This window comes from Sceloporus occidentalis, unplaced genomic scaffold (genome assembly GCF_023333645.1).
Source record: "Sceloporus occidentalis isolate IW3139 unplaced genomic scaffold, rSceOcc1.0.p SCAF_77, whole genome shotgun sequence".
Classification (NCBI taxonomy): Eukaryota; Metazoa; Chordata; class Lepidosauria; order Squamata; family Phrynosomatidae; genus Sceloporus; species Sceloporus occidentalis.
Genome location: NW_028317057.1, coordinates 543123 through 560084, shown reverse-complemented (window position 1 = coordinate 560084; position 16962 = coordinate 543123). Strand labels below are relative to the sequence as shown.

The 16962-nt window shown below is 41.3% G+C and overlaps 1 protein-coding gene across 1 annotated transcript; it reads left to right on the top strand.

Annotated features, from left to right (window-relative positions):
• Nucleotides 1-1283: 1283 nt before the first annotated feature.
• On the top strand, nucleotides 1284-9777 carry LOC149285552 (N(4)-(beta-N-acetylglucosaminyl)-L-asparaginase-like). The gene is made up of 9 exons (XM_089495163.1): nucleotides 1284-1401; nucleotides 2728-2881; nucleotides 3354-3466; nucleotides 3745-3857; nucleotides 4249-4366; nucleotides 5210-5285; nucleotides 5700-5807; nucleotides 8645-8778; nucleotides 9677-9777. Exons 1-9 carry the CDS (start codon nucleotides 1284-1286, stop codon nucleotides 9775-9777), a joined length of 1035 nt encoding a protein of 344 aa, XP_089351289.1.
• The last annotated feature ends 7185 nt before the right edge of the window (nucleotides 9778-16962 follow it).

Sequence of the window (16962 nt, the reverse complement as noted above, 5' to 3'; positions counted from 1 at the left end):
GATATCTCTTTGGGCTAATAGTCCTTCTGGGTAATTATCGCTGTCGACTTGACTCAAAAACAGAAAAAATACAGTACACTTGAGCTTCTGCTTTGACGCTTGATCATTTTTTAATTGGTCATTATAAATAGGTTTCAAACTAAGCTGGAAAGCTTGGAAAAGTCATTTGGTTGGAAGAGTTACATAAATACATTTTATAATACCACATAGCATAAATTAATAAAGAAATATGTTTTACATTAGCTATAAAGTTTTTTTCTACCTCTCAAGGAAAGTGTTTTATCTTGGATCCAACAGGGAATGTTTGTAAACGTTTTAACAATATTTTTTGCATTAGCCAGAGGCGTACTGGCCCTTTAAGGCCAGGTGCTGCCTGGTGACGTAAGCGCGGCAGATGGATGGATATGACCAGCCGTATGCACCCTTTTTATGTTAACATAGCGTGGGGCTAGGCATATCCAGCCGCCGACCGCATACTGCAGCATCCGATCTGCCCTGGAGGCTAGGCATATCCAGCCGCCGACCGCATACTGCAGCATCCGATCTGCCCTGGAGCATATGCCTGATGTGCAAGATGGCCAGTCCTGGCTCGGCCCTTAGAATGTATTTCTTTTGATGAGCAGGTATTAAAACATTAGCCTGAGAAACATCTGTTTGGTGTTAAATAAAATAGCACATTTATCATTGGTGGGTGCAGATCATTTGTTCTGTAAGTGGCCCCAAAATATCTGAAGGAGGTGGCCACAGCCCTGCTAATAGTGGCATCCAAATGGTCATTATGGAAACTGTTGCTCACGAGATATTCTGACCCACACCGTATGCATACTGTGAAAAAAAGTGGCAATTAAGATTTTCGGCTACCATTAATTCAGATTATAAAGAAGTCAGGTCCAAATTGTGTGAGTGAGAAACTGCTCTTTCTCCCAGAAACTAATAAACAAACCCAGGCACTTACAAACACCACATATATATAGATAAGGCTTTGGAGAACGTTTGGAAAACGCACATTTCATGTGAATCTGCAGCCTTGTAAAGCAATACACAGACTGTTTTAAATTAAAATGTATCTCATGAGTCATTGTTACGTCGGTTTGGGACACAGATCCAATTAGACGTCATTACGCTTATAATACCGTTTCATAGACTGAAACCGTCAACTGTTATTTTCTTGAGTTGCGCCTATATACAATCCCACAGACTCAGATCACGCCCCAGACCGTGACCCTCCTCGGTGGACAGGGCGCGCGCACGGGGCAGCGCGCTACTTCCGGTTCTCAGTTGTCATGGAGCTTAGGAGTCCTGTAATGTGGGTGCTGTGGGTGCTGCTCCGCACCGCGGGCTCTGATCCCACGCGCCCACTTGTTATCAACACGTGGCCGTTCCAGAGGGCGGCGGAAGCAGGTGAAAATTAAAATACTTTGGAGGGAGCGAGCGCCTGCACTGTAGCAGTGCGTTCTTAGCAAGTGGTGAAAGTTTACGGAACTCCCAGTTGCCCCTTTGTCCTAATGACGTATGCTACGTAAACACTGTTAAATATATTAACTGGCCCCTGATTTAACGAAGCAATTCCGGTATAGGGTTGTGCAGTTGCCATAGCAACAGTGGGATTCCATAATGAGATTTAGTTTCCCCTTGTAACTGTAGATTATTGTGGATACTGTATACAGAATATTGTTTCCTTCTACGGAAGCATCTATCTAAGCATACTTTTCCAATAAAACCCCTTGAGATCAGGAGTGTGTGTTTTAATATAGTTTGTATCTAAGTGACAGAGCGATGAATTGACAAGCCTGCAGGGGGATAAAGCAAGGTATCCTGATTAACATTTGGGATTATGTGACTTTATAGGTTTATTATTATTATTATTACAACTTCATATCCATTAAACCAGAACTAAATACCTGAATCCAAGTATTACAACAGTGTATTGCATTTATTTATATAACGTTAGTGGATTCTGTAGCGCTGTAACAGCTGAGTCCGTAAATGGCTTTAAAATCACACACAACACATACTGGTACAAAAGGAAAAGGGAGCTTACAATATATTCGGTGGTTGAGGGGAAAGTGAAACAGTCGGAGAGGAAGTAATGTATCATATTGAGACATTGATGTGCACCCTTACTATTAACCGGTTTAAACTCTGCCAAAGTGTGAAAACATTCCATAGTCTTAATATTCTTCTAATTGGCATTACATTAATAACAATGTGGAATCCGGTCCATCAGGGAGTTTTGCTTGATATCCTTGAATACCGGTATAAAATCTGGTAAACACATCAATCTTGGATATATATATATATATATATATATATATATATATATATATATATATATAATTTGAAAATCTTTTTTATTCGGTTTTTCAAATTCTTAATACAAACATGAAACAGGGACCAAAAATAAGGAGATTGAGGGGAAAACAGCCTGTTATTTTTTTCACAGAGAAATCATTCAGTCCCCAATCCATCTCCCCCCTTTGAATTAAAACATCTTCTGGAAACCACCCCTTACCCCCTCTCAAAACAATCTAAACATAACCAAAGTAAATAAAATTTCTCGATCTTGGAGATAATTTTATGTTTATTATTTGTAATTTCAAACCAGTGAGTCACAGTATATTCCGGTGGATTGGACTATGTACTGATGTGTGATCCTCTAGATCCTTTCAATGTGGGTGGAAAAATCCTAATGCTATGATTATTTTCACAATATATGTTGATATTAAGCATGGGCGGTGTTGGAAGAAGGTGGATCGGCTCTGGATGCTGTAGAGCAAGGCTGTACGCAGTGTGAGATCGATCAATGTGATGGCAGCGTGGGTTATGGAGGCAGCCCTGATGAACATGGTGAAACCACCTTAGATGCCATGATTATGAATGGGTAGGTGGGTTTTAAAAAAAATAAATAAAAATATTTATGGACACAGTTATAAATGCCGATTTGTTTAAAAGGGAACATGTACATAAATAACATGTTATTCAGGTTGGAGAATAAAGTGAAGTAAGTGATGTTTACTTCAAAGAGTACAATCAGTGCTGATTAAATTTTACCAACCAGCAATCCATATCAATCGGCCAGTTTGCATTATGACAATTATAAGCTAGGTGTTTTTAGCTGGGTACTTGAGTAGCAGCTTTTGTGTGTAGACTGATGTATAAACAAGATATTTTTTTTATATATCACTCTGCTTTTTGCATTGCTATACAATACTGCTTTCCTATAATACTAGCTTTAGTCTGCTACAAATCCAGGATGACGAATAGCCTATACTTGCACACATCCAATAGTCTGGTTTTAAGGGGCTGTTATTTTAATGATATACTAGACAAAAACGCATTTGCTTATATTCTAGAAACACAATGGAAGTTGGAGCTGTTGCTAATCTTAGAAGAATAAAAAATGCAATAGGTGTAGCCAGAGCTGTCATGGAACACACTAAGCACACGTTTTTAGTTGGAGAGTCAGGTATGTACTTGTGTAGAAAATTACCACTATATTTAACTATACTTAATCGTTATCAACTGAATGACTGATGAGAAAGGGACTAGTATGGAAAAGCAATGCTATTTTATCGCTCATGCATAGTCTCATTGTTAACAAAAGTGAATGGTATGTTGCTGTGGGGTTTTAATACATTTTGTTAAATATATATATAACTTACTTCACTTGTATGCATTATGGGATAATACTTAAAGTAATTCAAATAATGAATTTAACACATAAGCATGATATTTCGATTGTAGCATCTTTGTTTGCTGAGAGCATGGGTTTTCCAAGTGAAGATTTAACGACCAACAACTCACTTACTATTTATTCAAAGTGGCTTGAGCAGAGGTGCCAGCCAAACTTTTGGAAGGTATGTTGTAAACCTTTTTTCATTATCATTTCATCTCTCCAGACTGTTCTTTCTTTTCAGACCATCTCCCGTTTCAGGGCGCTTCTCCATATTATAAGCTCCCTCTTTCACTGTTAGTTCAGGTCCACAATTTTTTATTTGCAATATTTTCTATTTCTTGTATTTTGGCTGCATTAGTTTAATATTTTGTAATTATTTCTATTTATGGATATCATGCAGAACAGTCGTGGTGATTTTTTTTTTTTATACATTTCTTGTTAGTTTTATTTAGGTTGCTGTTCCATAAAACTATAAGTGGATTTGATGGTAAAATGCACACACATATCAAGTATGGATTTAAATGACCAATCCTGCAGCGTACATTAATTATACTGTTGCTTGTTATTTGCAGAACGTGATTCCTGATGCTTCTAAGTCATGTGGACCATATAAGCCTGTGAGAGGATTACAAAACAAGAAGGAGATTTTTCTTGAGAAAGAAATAAATGTGCATAACCATGATACAATAGGTAACTCGTCCTTTTCAAGGAATTATATTTGACATACTTTTCTTTCTATACACAAAATATCTTTTCTGGCCAGTGTTTATATGAAGTTATAAATCAGGGCTTGACAAATTTGTTGTGAATCTCGGCGCCAGGTAAAAAAGTTAGGAGCCAGGATTTTTTTAAACTAACAGTTGGTTAGGAGGGATCGGATCATCAGCCCACTTACTAAACTCACAGCGTTTGACCTGGAAGCAGCCTGGACTTTCAGGTCAGTGCTGTTTTTTTTTTTTATTATTAATTAATTTTTTTTTAACTCTTTCGATGCTGATGTTCCATTGGAGCACAGCATTGACTGATATTTAGTCCCCACAAGCTTGTGGGGAAAAATGTTAACCCCTGCAATGCCACGAATGTGTCATACACAAGTGTGGCATTGAAGGGGTTAACGCTGCACTGTCGCTCTCATGGAGCGATCAGGCAGCAGGGGGGTGTTGGGTCAGGTCCCCACACTTGTGTGGGGAACCAATCAACACACAACCCCCTTCCCTGAAGCTGCCTGTGGCAGCTGATAACACGATTGCTGGTTTTGCAGCAACCGCGGTTTCAGCCTACAGGATCACTCCGTGGGAGTGATCTCAGGCTCGGGGGCGGGCTCTGAGTGGCTGTGCTGTCTGCCCACACTCCTGGGCAGACAGCAGCAGCAGCGCCCCCGTGTGGTTACTCAGCCTCTTACATCCACATTTTTTTATGGATGTAAGAGGCTGACAAAACCTAGGCGCCAGGACAAAATTCTCTGTCGCCATGGCGACCTGGCGCCTGGGATTTGTCGAGCCCTGTTATAAATGATTTTTTTTTTGGCTTTAGGAATGGTTGCAATTGATAAAGCTGGATGTGTTGCCACAGGAACATCTACGAATGGTGCAACTCACAAAATCCCAGGGTTAGTCATGTTTTAATGATTTTTTTTTTTGGTTGCATTTTTAATAAATACTCCTTTCCTTTGAAATAGCTGGCTGCTAAATACATGGCCCTGTGATATAGTTATACGAATGTTTGTAGCAAAAACTGCAAATTAAGTATATCACCGCAGTTACATTTTGTTGAATGGGGTTTGTGTAGTTGTTGTACATTGTACAGCAGATTACACAATATAGTGTTCCTCTTGTAACTTCAGATCACATCTTACAAGATTTGTGTTTATAATTGAATGTGAATCTTGTAAAGGTTTCCAGTAGTGGGAGAAAATTCTCATGGTAGAAATTTCATTGGCAGCCTTTTTGGAATTGCTGTTAATAGTTTGTGTGAGTTACTTATTTTAGTGATGGAAGCTTTTTAAAATATAACAATGTTTTAGGCGCATCGGAGATTCACCAATTATCGGGGCAGGAGCATACGCAGACAGCACGGTGGGTGGAGCAGCAGCCACAGGAGATGGCGACACCATGATGAGGTTTTTACCAAGGTAAGTCAATGCAGGATCTCTTTAATCTTTGAGTCACAGCCGAGTACTGGGTCGTGAGATGCCAGTTACTGGGTTGGGCCAAGGAATTTAGCAGCATACAGAATGGCCTTTGAGGGAACAGGGGCAAGCAAGGCCCTGGGTCATACACTTTGGAGAGCACTTTTCTGTTGTCATTCCCCTCATTAAGAACCAAGATTAATGTTTGGGTTTTTTTTGGGGGGGGGGTTTGGAAACAAAAAAATATATATATTTAGATAATGGAAATATAATAATTACTTTAACCCCTTAAGGACCGGGCTCGTTTTGTACCCTGTGGGACCGAGGCTGTTTTGACACTTTTGTGGTGCTTGTGTTCAGCTGTAATTTTCTCCTCACCCATTTAGTGTACCCACATAAGTTATATATTGTTTTTTTCAGGACAAGATGGGCTTTCTTCAGATACCATTATTTTGATCGTATCATCTTATTTACTATTAAAAAAATTAAAAAAACATGGTGAAAAATTGAAAAAAAAACACATTTTATGACTTTTATTTGAAAAATCTTTTACTCACCTAAAAAAGCAAGTAAAAAAACTAGCTAAATAGATTCTACTACTTGTCCTGAGTTTAGAAATACCCAATGTTTTTATGTTTTTTTGCTGTTTTTTGTAAGTTATAGGGCAATAAGTACAAGCAGCGTTTTATGATTTCCAAATCTTTTTTAACAAATCTGGTCAGTCTGCCTCCATCTCCTCTTTGGAACATCTTTGAAGCCGGTTAACTCAATTTAACCCATTCAAACCATATATTTTTGAAAACTAGACACCCCAGGGTATTCCAAATGCTGTTATTTTAACCCTTTCCATGCACCAATTATACAACTACACTTTGTCAAACTTTGTAATAGTAATTTTTTTTATTTTTTTTTCCACACAAATTGTACTTTAGTTATAGATATACAGGTGCTGGTATATGTCACTGTCAAACAACACCCCAATATGTGTTCAGCAACATCTCCTGAGTACAGCGATACCCCACATGCATGGGTTTGTCAGATTGTTTGGCTGGTAAAAGGCTACTTTTGGGGCATGCGTAATTCAGGTGGTCATTTGGTCATTGTGCCTCCCTCTCCTCTTTGGAATATCTTTGAAGCCGGTTAACTCAATTTAACCCATTCAAACCATATATTTTTGAAAACTAGACACCCCAGGGTATTCCAAATGCTGTTATTTTAACCCTTTCCATGCACCAATTATAGAACTACACTTTGTCAAACTTTGTAATAGTAATTTATTTTATTTTTTTTTCACACAAATTGTACTTTAGTTATAGATATACAGGTCCTGGTATATGCCACTGTCAAACAACACGCCAATGTGTGTTCAGGAACATCTCCTGAGTGCAGTGATACCCGACATGCATGGGTTTGTTGGGTTGTTTCAGATTTAAAATGCCACATTTGGGAAGTGCGCTTTTTTTCTCCATTTTGGTCAGTCTGTACCTATGCCCTATCTTTGAGCTAGGCCACTCCAATTTACCCCATCAGCCATTTTTTTTATATATTAGACACCCCTTGGGTATTTGAAGTGCTTTTATTTTAACTCTTTGTTGAGATTTTTGAGAAATTTTAGCACTTGCTCAAAATAATAAACTTTATTTTTTAATTTTATTTTTTTAATACTTTTTTTATATATTTTTTTACACATTTTGCTGGTACTGGATGGTTCATCTAGTGACATCACTGCATAATTATTTTTAAATGTTAGCACATTTATTTTTTATTTTTTTTTCCATTTTTATTTATTTTTATTTTTTTTGAATATTTTACTAATCACATAGTGATTAGAAAGCTGGGCTCCATTGACTTGCATGGTTGAATGCAGTACCTGTATTCAACCAGCAAGTGGAGCCAGTTCTCTAGAGGGTCTGGAGACCCTCTAGCGAACTTTTTCGTCTTTATTGTTTTATTTCCCGGGCCGCCGCCATCTTGCTTGATGGCGAAGATCACCGGCAGCGGCGGCTGTGACCGCTCTCCGGAGCGGTCACAGCCCACCCAGAGGTAAGTGTTTGGTGTCGCTGGATGCCTCCTGATCGAGGCATTCCAGCGACACCATTTAAGTTTAGGAGGCGATCGTTGATCGCCTCCTAAACGCTTTTAAAACGGGCGTCCGCCACCATACAATGTATGGCGGCTGTTGACGCCCCGGGGAGGGGCCAGACATGGCCCCCGATGCCGATCTCGGCCTTGCTGAATGCCTCGACATCGAGGCATTGCAGCAAGGCCGTTTAAGCGAAGAAAGTGATCCTTGATCACTTTCTAAGCTTATTTAATTTTTTGACGGTTCAGGACCGTCAAAGGTCATTTAGTGACCTTCTTGTTATGACGGTCCTGAACCGGCAAAGGTCGCGAAGGGGTTAAAGGATTTACATTATTAAAATATATATGCATATGGCGTATCATGAGATTGGGGAGACATCTATTGAGACAGTGAGCCAACTAGATCCCCTACTATGGTTTTCCTAATCCATTAAAAAATGGCTAGGTAAAGTGACTCACTAAAGGAAATTCACAAATTGAATTTTACTAAGGTCCAGTAAAGTTGTTGCGTGGAACGTCCCAACTCTCAAGTGAACTCCCCTGGCGAGCCCAGTTTTGCATGTTGGAGAAAACTGTGTACTTGTGGGAAAACCGATAAACATCAAATACCCTGCTAAAAAGGTTTGTCCCCCCCAGTGATAAGTACAGTGAAACAATAAACATGTTTAGTTTTGAAGAAATCAAATAATTATGTATGTTGGTGAAGCAATGTTTCTTGACTTTCTGCACAGTTATGTTAAAAACTTGTTTTGTTTTAGTTACCAAGCTGTGGAGTACATGAGGATGGGAGCAGATCCCACAGACGCATGTAAAAAGGCCATTCTCAGAATACAGAAGTATGTTAAAAACTTCTTTGGAGCTGTGATCTGCGCTAACACTACAGGAAGCTATGGTATATATATATATCATGTAATATTGTACATTTTCTATTGCATTCTCTTGGCTTTTATTCTCTTCAGTTTGTCAGATAAAACTAAAATACACGTTTAATAAGTTAATGTCACTGCCACCAAATCATTGCAAACACCAAACCATAACCTGTTATAGCGTGTGGATATGAGAAAAAAAAATGTTTTAAATTCAGTTCCATTTTAAGTCCAGGGGGGATGGAATTAGGGATTTTTTTGGACTTGTGATTTTAACTAGAGTCTTGGTATGATATCATGTGTTCGAGTCACATTCAGCCAGAAATACATGTTTAACAAGTTTCCCTTAACAAATCCCTACTACAAATTGGTCACTGTAATGATTTATAATGATAGAATGTGGTATTTAAATCTGCCTCTCGTTTGCATGAATATATAGGAAAGGTCTTTAGTTGACTATGATAACTTCAAAGCAAGCTGAGATCAGTCATTGTGCAGCATATCTCATTAGTGCGGTTTAGTTCAGTAGAGAGTACAATTTACCGATCAATAAGACTTATTAGCTTAGACTTCTTATTTTGTGCTTTGATCTTTTACTTCCCACAGTTTTGTGTATGTGAGATTATACTCGGAGAAACTCATTATTCTTTAATCATTATTAAGATGCACTTTTCATAAGTTACTTCAATAGGTTTGGAGTTGAATTTTAATGGTCTTAAATGTACTACATGCTGTAAGGTCATGCCACAGATCAAGAGGGCGTTTGATTTACAGTGAAAAGTTATTTTGGTAAATAAGATTTCCATAAGCATAGAAGTGTACTTGGGAGAATGACTTCCTCAGACTTGATTTCAACCTGCAAAAAAAAAAAAAGTTAAATGAAAGCAATTTCATCTTAACATTTTGTACCCTTCATTCTTTTAGGTGCAGCCTGCAGCAAAACTGCTGGATTCACCAAGTTTCACTTTACAGTATTCAAGACCGGGCTGAAGGACCCGCTGGAAGAAGTAGTGGACTGCTTATAGCATCTTTGCTGACCGGTATAGAATGGATTAACGTAGTGTTTCATTTGTGGCATAGGTCCGTCATATATGCCTATTGGCATATAGCTAAACGTGACTGACAATTTAAAATAAAACTAGGATATTTAGCCAAAGTGGCAATTATTCCACCAAGGCTGATTCTACACACACAACTCCTTGTTGTTAATGTCTTAAACTGCACAGTAAAAACATTTGATGAATATCATCTATTTGTACATTAAAAAGAGAAAATAAAATTGCTAAAGTCCAAACTGTACTATCATTGGAGCTTACACACCAATATTGCCACAACTAATCTAAAGGTATTTTGTTTTATCTCAGATAAATCCTTATATGGTTTGACTCTATGTTCACAGTCTGTACCATCATACTTACTGGGAAAACATAAGCCACTAACTACATTTTCCTACAAAATATCACAATCTTCATATGACCTTAATGCCACACTATCTCTAAACTAAAAGTCTGCACAATTCAAATGAAGTGACCCCAAAGCAGACCAAATGTACAGGCAAGCAGCAAGTCAGACATTACAATCATGCTTGTGCTGCCTATTACCACAAATATGTAAGCGGAGTCAAGCATTACAGGCTATGCGGTTAGACTGCTAGCCCTCTGGTATAACCTGTGATGTGTTACTTTCATGTCATAGCAAGACAAGTTCCACTTCATTCTGGAGCACAGTAGGCATGAAAAAGAAAGGACAGATGTGATATCAGGGTTGGGGGTGATCTTCAGTAGTACAATTCGACACAAGCAAAGGAAAAACACACAAAGGAAAATCCAGTTTTATTCCAAACGTAAATTAGCTGGAAAAATCCCCTTGTCCTGTGGCAAGGAAAGGGTTTACATCTGTTACATGAAGTAAGCATAGCAAGTTCTTGGTTAGCATATGCGGTTTTCATTAATGACTGTTGATACTTCGAAGTGTGGCCTAAACACGATTATAAGATTTCTTAAAATGGCAATTACTGATGTTAGGCTGAAATTACCTTTATCTCTGATTTGCGATGCAATGGAAGAAGCTGTATATTCTAACATTTAAAAAAAAATATGTATCTTAAAAGTTTTGACATCAACTGCTGATTTTTAATTTTTTTTTATACAATATCTTTATTTACAAAGTCATGTGCCAGAGACATTAAATCACCCGCTTCCAGCTACAAGTCGTTTACAACATTAACGTCTCCACTGTATTCCACATAATTTCTTGTTATTTTAATGGGCAACATTTAAGTTTCTTTTTTTTTTCAAAATCTATTTTTATTCAATTTTCCAAACATACAGTAGGGAGGGGGGTAGGGATACAGAAAGGAAAAAGAGGGAGGGTAGGAATGCGGGGGAATCAGGTATCCCCGGCATGAGACAATGGTGTGCAAGATCACAAATCCAGGTACAGAATACAAGTACATAAGTCGGCCAACATGAGGTAGCAATGAGCGGTACAAAAAACAAAACCAGCGTCAAAAATGGAGTACACAGATCGAGAAGACCAGGCAGGCCGCGATAGACCCGTCAACAGAGCAGGGAAGAGCATCGAACGGTCGAGCAACCTGGCAAAACAGAGCAACTACACATCGTGCCCCACAACAGAGGACAACCAGTAGAACCATGTGGCCGTATAGGCCTCCCTAAGTTTCGGAGTCGAGGCGGAGAGATCCTCAACCCTCCTGATCTCCTCCACCCTTGCCACCCAGTCCCGGTGAGAGGGAGGGCAAGGTTGTTTCCAGTGTAGGGGTATAAGGCTTTTAGCAGCGTCAAGGAGATGTCGGATCACCGACAGCTTGTAATGTGAGATCGAGTGGGAAGTGTGGTGCAGGAGCATGGGCAGCGGTTGGAAAGGGGGGGTCCGAGATCGCCCGGTGGATTTCCCTCCAGTAGGGTTGCAACAAGGGGCATGACCACCATATGTGCAACATCGTGCCCACGTCCCCACCACACCTCCAACACCTATCAGAGGTACCCGGGAACATTCTATGGAGCCTCTGCGGCGTCCTGTACCAGTTCGTCAACAGTTTATAGTTAGTCTCCTGCGTCTTAGTCGCTTTAGAGCTCTTGTGGGTGAAAACAAATATCTTGTCCCAGTCTTTGTCGGAGAGTCGAGTGTCACAGGTGGCCTCCCAGGTCGCGCAGAAGGGCGGTCGTGTCGAGTCGCTGTCAAGAGTAAGGAGTAGAGCAGGGAGATGGCCCTCTCTGGTGGGTGAGCCCTCGTGCACAAGGTCTCAAAGCCCGTTAAGGGCCGGTGAAGATGGTCCCCACGTGGTAAGGTATAAAGGTAGTGCCTAATTTGGTGGTACGTGAATCGCTCCAACCACGTAGGATCGCGACCCGTTAATAACGAACCCAAGGGCAGCTGCCCGCCCACCCCCAGGAGCGCCCGAGCCCGGACAGGGTCAGGAACCCCAAGGAAGTCTAGTCGACCCTCCCCACGCCCCTGTGCAAAGTCCGGGTTCCCCCAAAGGGGTAGCAAGGGTGACGGAGTGGTAGATAGGTGGGCGCGTTGGCCCACCTCCCTCCAAACTGCCAGAGTTGGCAGAATGAAAGGGTGCGAAATGCCGCCGTGGCTGCCACTCGGGCCCCACAAGGCATGGTACACAGCCCCACAACTCACCGAGCTCCAGGTCGACCCACGGCTTAGCGAGAGGACCCAGGGCGCCCGCAGCTTTGGGTCTCGTGAGTTGGGAGAACCGCTGCCGAGGGCTCTTATTGCCCCAGACAAACTTAGACACCAGGGACCGAAGAACCTGGAAAAACTCCCGCGGTATCCGAATCGGCAGCGTTTGGAACAGATACAACACCCGAGGCAAAAGGTTCATCTTGATGACATTTACCCGGCCCATCCAGGAGAGGTACAGCGGCGTCCACCGCCACAGGTCCCCGGACAGGACGGCGAGCAAAGGCGTAAAATTGACATGGTAAAGATGTCCCGGGTCGGCGGTCAGCCAGATCCCCAAATACTTCAGCTTCTCTGGGCACCACTTGAAGGGGAAGCTAGGCAAGAGCGCAGCCGCCAACTGAGGGGGCAGGGTGATATTTAAAATTTCGGATTTCGAGTAGTTTATTTTAAGGCTAGATAGCCCGCCGTAGAGGCGAAATGGCTCAAGAATATTCGGGAGCGTAACACCGGGGCGGTCAACGATAAACAGTAGGTCGTCCGCATATGCCGCTACCTTATGATGTCTACCACCTTTCTGCAACCCCAATATGTTCGGGTCCGAGCGGACAGCCTCCAGAAAAGGCTCCAGAGACAGCGCAAAGAGTATCGGGGACAGGGGGCACCCCTGCCTAGTTCCGTTCTTTATCGCTATAGGGGGGGGAGAGAGCCCCGTTTATTCCTCACCAACTGCTCGCATTCGGCTTGAGGGCCCCAATCCAGGCCAACATAGAGGGACCCAGACCCAGATGCTCCAGGGTATCCTCCAAGAATACCCAGTCCACCCTATCAAAGGCTTTCTCCGTGTCGGTCGACAAGAATACAATTTGGCGTGCCTCCACCCGCGCCTTATGTAACACGGAGAGAAGTCTAATCGTGTTATCCCGCGCCTCACGCCGAGGGATAAAACCTGCCTGGTCGGGGTGGATCAGCAGTGGGAGGAAACAAGCCAAGCGCAACGCCAACATTTTGGCAAAAAGTTTTAAGTCGGCATTGAGGAGCGAGATGGGCCGGTGGCTCTGACACAAACTAGGATCCTTGCCCTCCTTCGGAATAACCGTGATCGTGGCCGCCAACGACTGGGAAGGGAACTGAAGTCCCTCTCGTATGGCATTGAGGGCAGCAAGCAGGTAACATAGTAACATAGTAACATAGTTCATAAGGTTGAAAAAAGACCAAAGTCCATCAAGTTCAACCTATATACATATTGTGTCCCTACTGTGTTGATCCAGAGGAAGGCAAAAAACCCTTATGAAGCAGATGCCAATTGCCCCATACCAGGGGGAAAATTCCTTCCCGACTCCAAATATGGCAATCAGAATAAATCCCTGGATCAACGTTCTGTCCCTATTAATCTAATATCCATAACTTGTAATATTATTGCTTTCAAGAAACACGTCCAGGCTCCTTTTGAACTCTTTTATTGAGTTTACCATCACCACTTCCTCTGGCAGAGAGTTCCATAATCTCACCGCTCTTACTGTAAAGAACCCCCGTCTGTGCTGGTGTAGAAACCTTCTTTCCTCCAGCCGTAGAGGATGTCCCCTTGTTATAGATACAGTCCTGGGTATAAATAGGTCCTGGGAGTGATCTCTGTACTGTCCCCTTATATATTTATACATAGTTATTAAGTCCCCCCTAAGCCGTCTTTTTTCCAAACTAAATAACCCCAATTCTGATAATCTTTCTGGGTACTGTAGTCCTCCCATTCCCCTTATTACTCTGGTTGCCCGTCTTTGAACCCTCTCCAGCTCCACTATATCTTTCTTGTACACTGGTGCCCAGTACTGTACACAGTATTCCATGTGTGGTCTGACTAGTGACTTGTACAGGGGTAGAATTATTTCCTTGTCGTGGGCATCTATGCCCCTTTTGATGCACCCCATGATTTTATTTGCCTTAGCAGCAGCTGCCTGACACTGGTCGCTACAGGTAAATTTACTGTTAACTAAAACTCCTAAGTCCTTTTCCATGTCAGTCGTCCCCAGTGTTTTCCCATTTAATACATATTCCCAGCCTGGATTTTTCTTCCCCATGTGCATAACCTTACATTTATCTGTGTTGAACCTCATCTGCCACATCCCAGCCCAAGCCTCCAACCTATGCAGATCCATTTGTAATCGTGCGCTGTCCTCTATTGTGTTAACCACGTTACAGAGCTTAGTATCGTCTGCAAAGATTGATACTTTACTATGCAATCCCTCTACAAGGTCATTAATAAATATATTAAAAAGAATAGGACCCAAAACTGACCCCTGTGGTACCCCACTAGCAACAGTCACCCACTCAGAGTATGTACCATTAATAACCACCCTCTGTTTCCTATCACTGAGCCAGTTACTTACCCACATACACACATTCTCCCCCAGCCCAAGCATTCTCATTTTATGTACGAGCCTTTTATGTGGCACCGTATCAAATGCTTTGGAAAAATCAAGATATACGACATCCAGCGATTCACCCCGATCCAGTCTTGAGCTCACCTCCTCATAAAAGCTGATCAGGTTAGTTTGACAGGACCGATCCCTTGTAAACCCATGCTGATATGGAGTCATACACTTATTTTCATTGAGATACTCCAAAATAGCATCTCTTAGGAAACCCTCAAACAGTTTACACACAACAGAAGTTAAACTAACAGGCCTATAATTCCCCGGGTCACTTTTTGTCCCCTTTTTGAATATTGGCACAACATTTGCTATGCGCCAGTCCTGGGGAACAGACCCTGTCACTATAGAGTCCTTGAATATTAGAAATAGGGGTCTGTCTATTACATTACTTAACTCCCTTAGAACGCGGGGGTGAATGCCATCTGGACCTGGTGATTTGTCTATTTTGATTTTTTTTAGGCGAAAAGACGCGGTGAGGGAAAAGACGCGTCGAGAAGGTGCGATAGCACCCCAAGGGCAAACCGTCCGGGCCCGGACACTTACCCCGCTGCGTAGCCTTCAGAGCCGCGGAAAGCTCCGCAGCCGAGAACGGCTCCTCCATGAACATTTGCGTTTCTTTTAAAAACAAGTTAATTTCTAATGGACCCCAAACCTTTGAATGGTAATGTATTCAAAGGCCACTTAATATTTCTATATTCAACCGATTAACATTATTAGGACCTGACATCACTATGCTCAGTCTGTAAAACAAATGAATGTATGAGCTGCCAGTACATGATGACTTGAGTTTTGTGTGAAAAAGACTATCTGTAACCACAGTTTATTTATGCAAGGATTTTTAGTTTTTTGGTTTTTTTTATGGAAAAAATATAGCTCTACCATTATAAAGTGTGATCCCTTGTTCCATCACTTTTTTTTTCCTTTTAATCATATACACACACTTCAGTTTCCTTACAATTAAGCATCCACATCCGCAAAAAGTACCTTCACATCCCACTCTCGACCCCACAACTACTTCATTTTGATGACTCTAGTTTCCACAAACGCCTTGTCTACCTTAAAATTGGTTATTAAGATGCAGGGTCATTAATCGCACGTTTTGCATTTCCCAAATGTGTTAGTTTGCATTTACTATACTGAAAATAACAGGCAACATTTATTAGTTTCTCTAATTTACGGAAATCCTAATTTCGTTTACCATTCTGGAACACTGCCTCTCAACAATTATCTGAAGTGTCTATTTTCCTTTTCCAAATGGTACAGATATCTAATATTGCTAATGATTAAAGGCAAATGAATCCCAGCACTCCCTGTTGCGCTACATCCACGGGTCCATCTATTAGCAATTCCGGACCCTACCTTTCGAAATAATCCCTCGTCCTTTGAACAATTACTGTGTCCAATTACAAGCAATGGTTTTCCGGTCGGTGTCAAAAACTTTATTAAAATCTAGACGCTTATGGTTATTGCTTCACTTGATTGTATTAGTTTTGTTGTTTTTTTTTGCCATAGTACTCTGACAGAATTCTGTTACATCCAAGGACTCAATTTTAAGCGTTTTATCCCTGAATTACAGATTTTTTTTCCATGCTTTTTTGTATTATGGAGAGATTGAAGTCTTTGCCGTCTTTCACACAAAACAGCAGCGCAGCAAGTGTGGTTTGCTCGCCTGAGTAAGGCTGTTTCTAATCTATAAGATGAAGGAGACCTGGCTAGGTCAGGCCTTGTTGCAGGAGACACTTGCAGTCGGTGGTATGTCATCAAATCAGCGAGCTGAAACGGCAAACTCCTGATTAGTGGACTATTAGGATGGACTATGTATTTTTGGCTTTGACTAAACTTTTTTTCCGAATAACTAACGCAACATTGGATGAAAGAAATAAAGGAAGGGGGGAAAAAAGTGCGCAGAACGTAAATCTTCGTTAATTCTTTTGTCGCCGCAGCCACCATTTGAACTACACTAAGATAAGAAGAATCTTGCCATTTTAATTCAACTTTTACGCATTCATTCGTTTCCATGGCAACCGGACAGCCAAGTGTTTCTGAAAATGAGAATTTTGCGAGAATTTCATTGAATACAAAAGCAGGAAAAAAAAAACAAAAAACTCCATCCCCCCCGAAAAC

Excerpts from the sequence above, each read along its gene's own strand:
- LOC149285552 (XM_089495163.1), top strand. The coding sequence starts at position 1,284 with ATGGAGCTTAGGAGTCCTGTAATGTGGGTGCTGTGGGTGCTGCTCCGC. Across the intron at positions 1,402-2,727 it reads CCAGAGGGCGGCGGAAGCAG|CATGGGCGGTGTTGGAAGAA; the intron begins GTGAAAATTAAA and ends GTTGATATTAAG. Across the intron at positions 5,808-8,644 it reads ATGATGAGGTTTTTACCAAG|TTACCAAGCTGTGGAGTACA; the intron begins GTAAGTCAATGC and ends GTTTTGTTTTAG.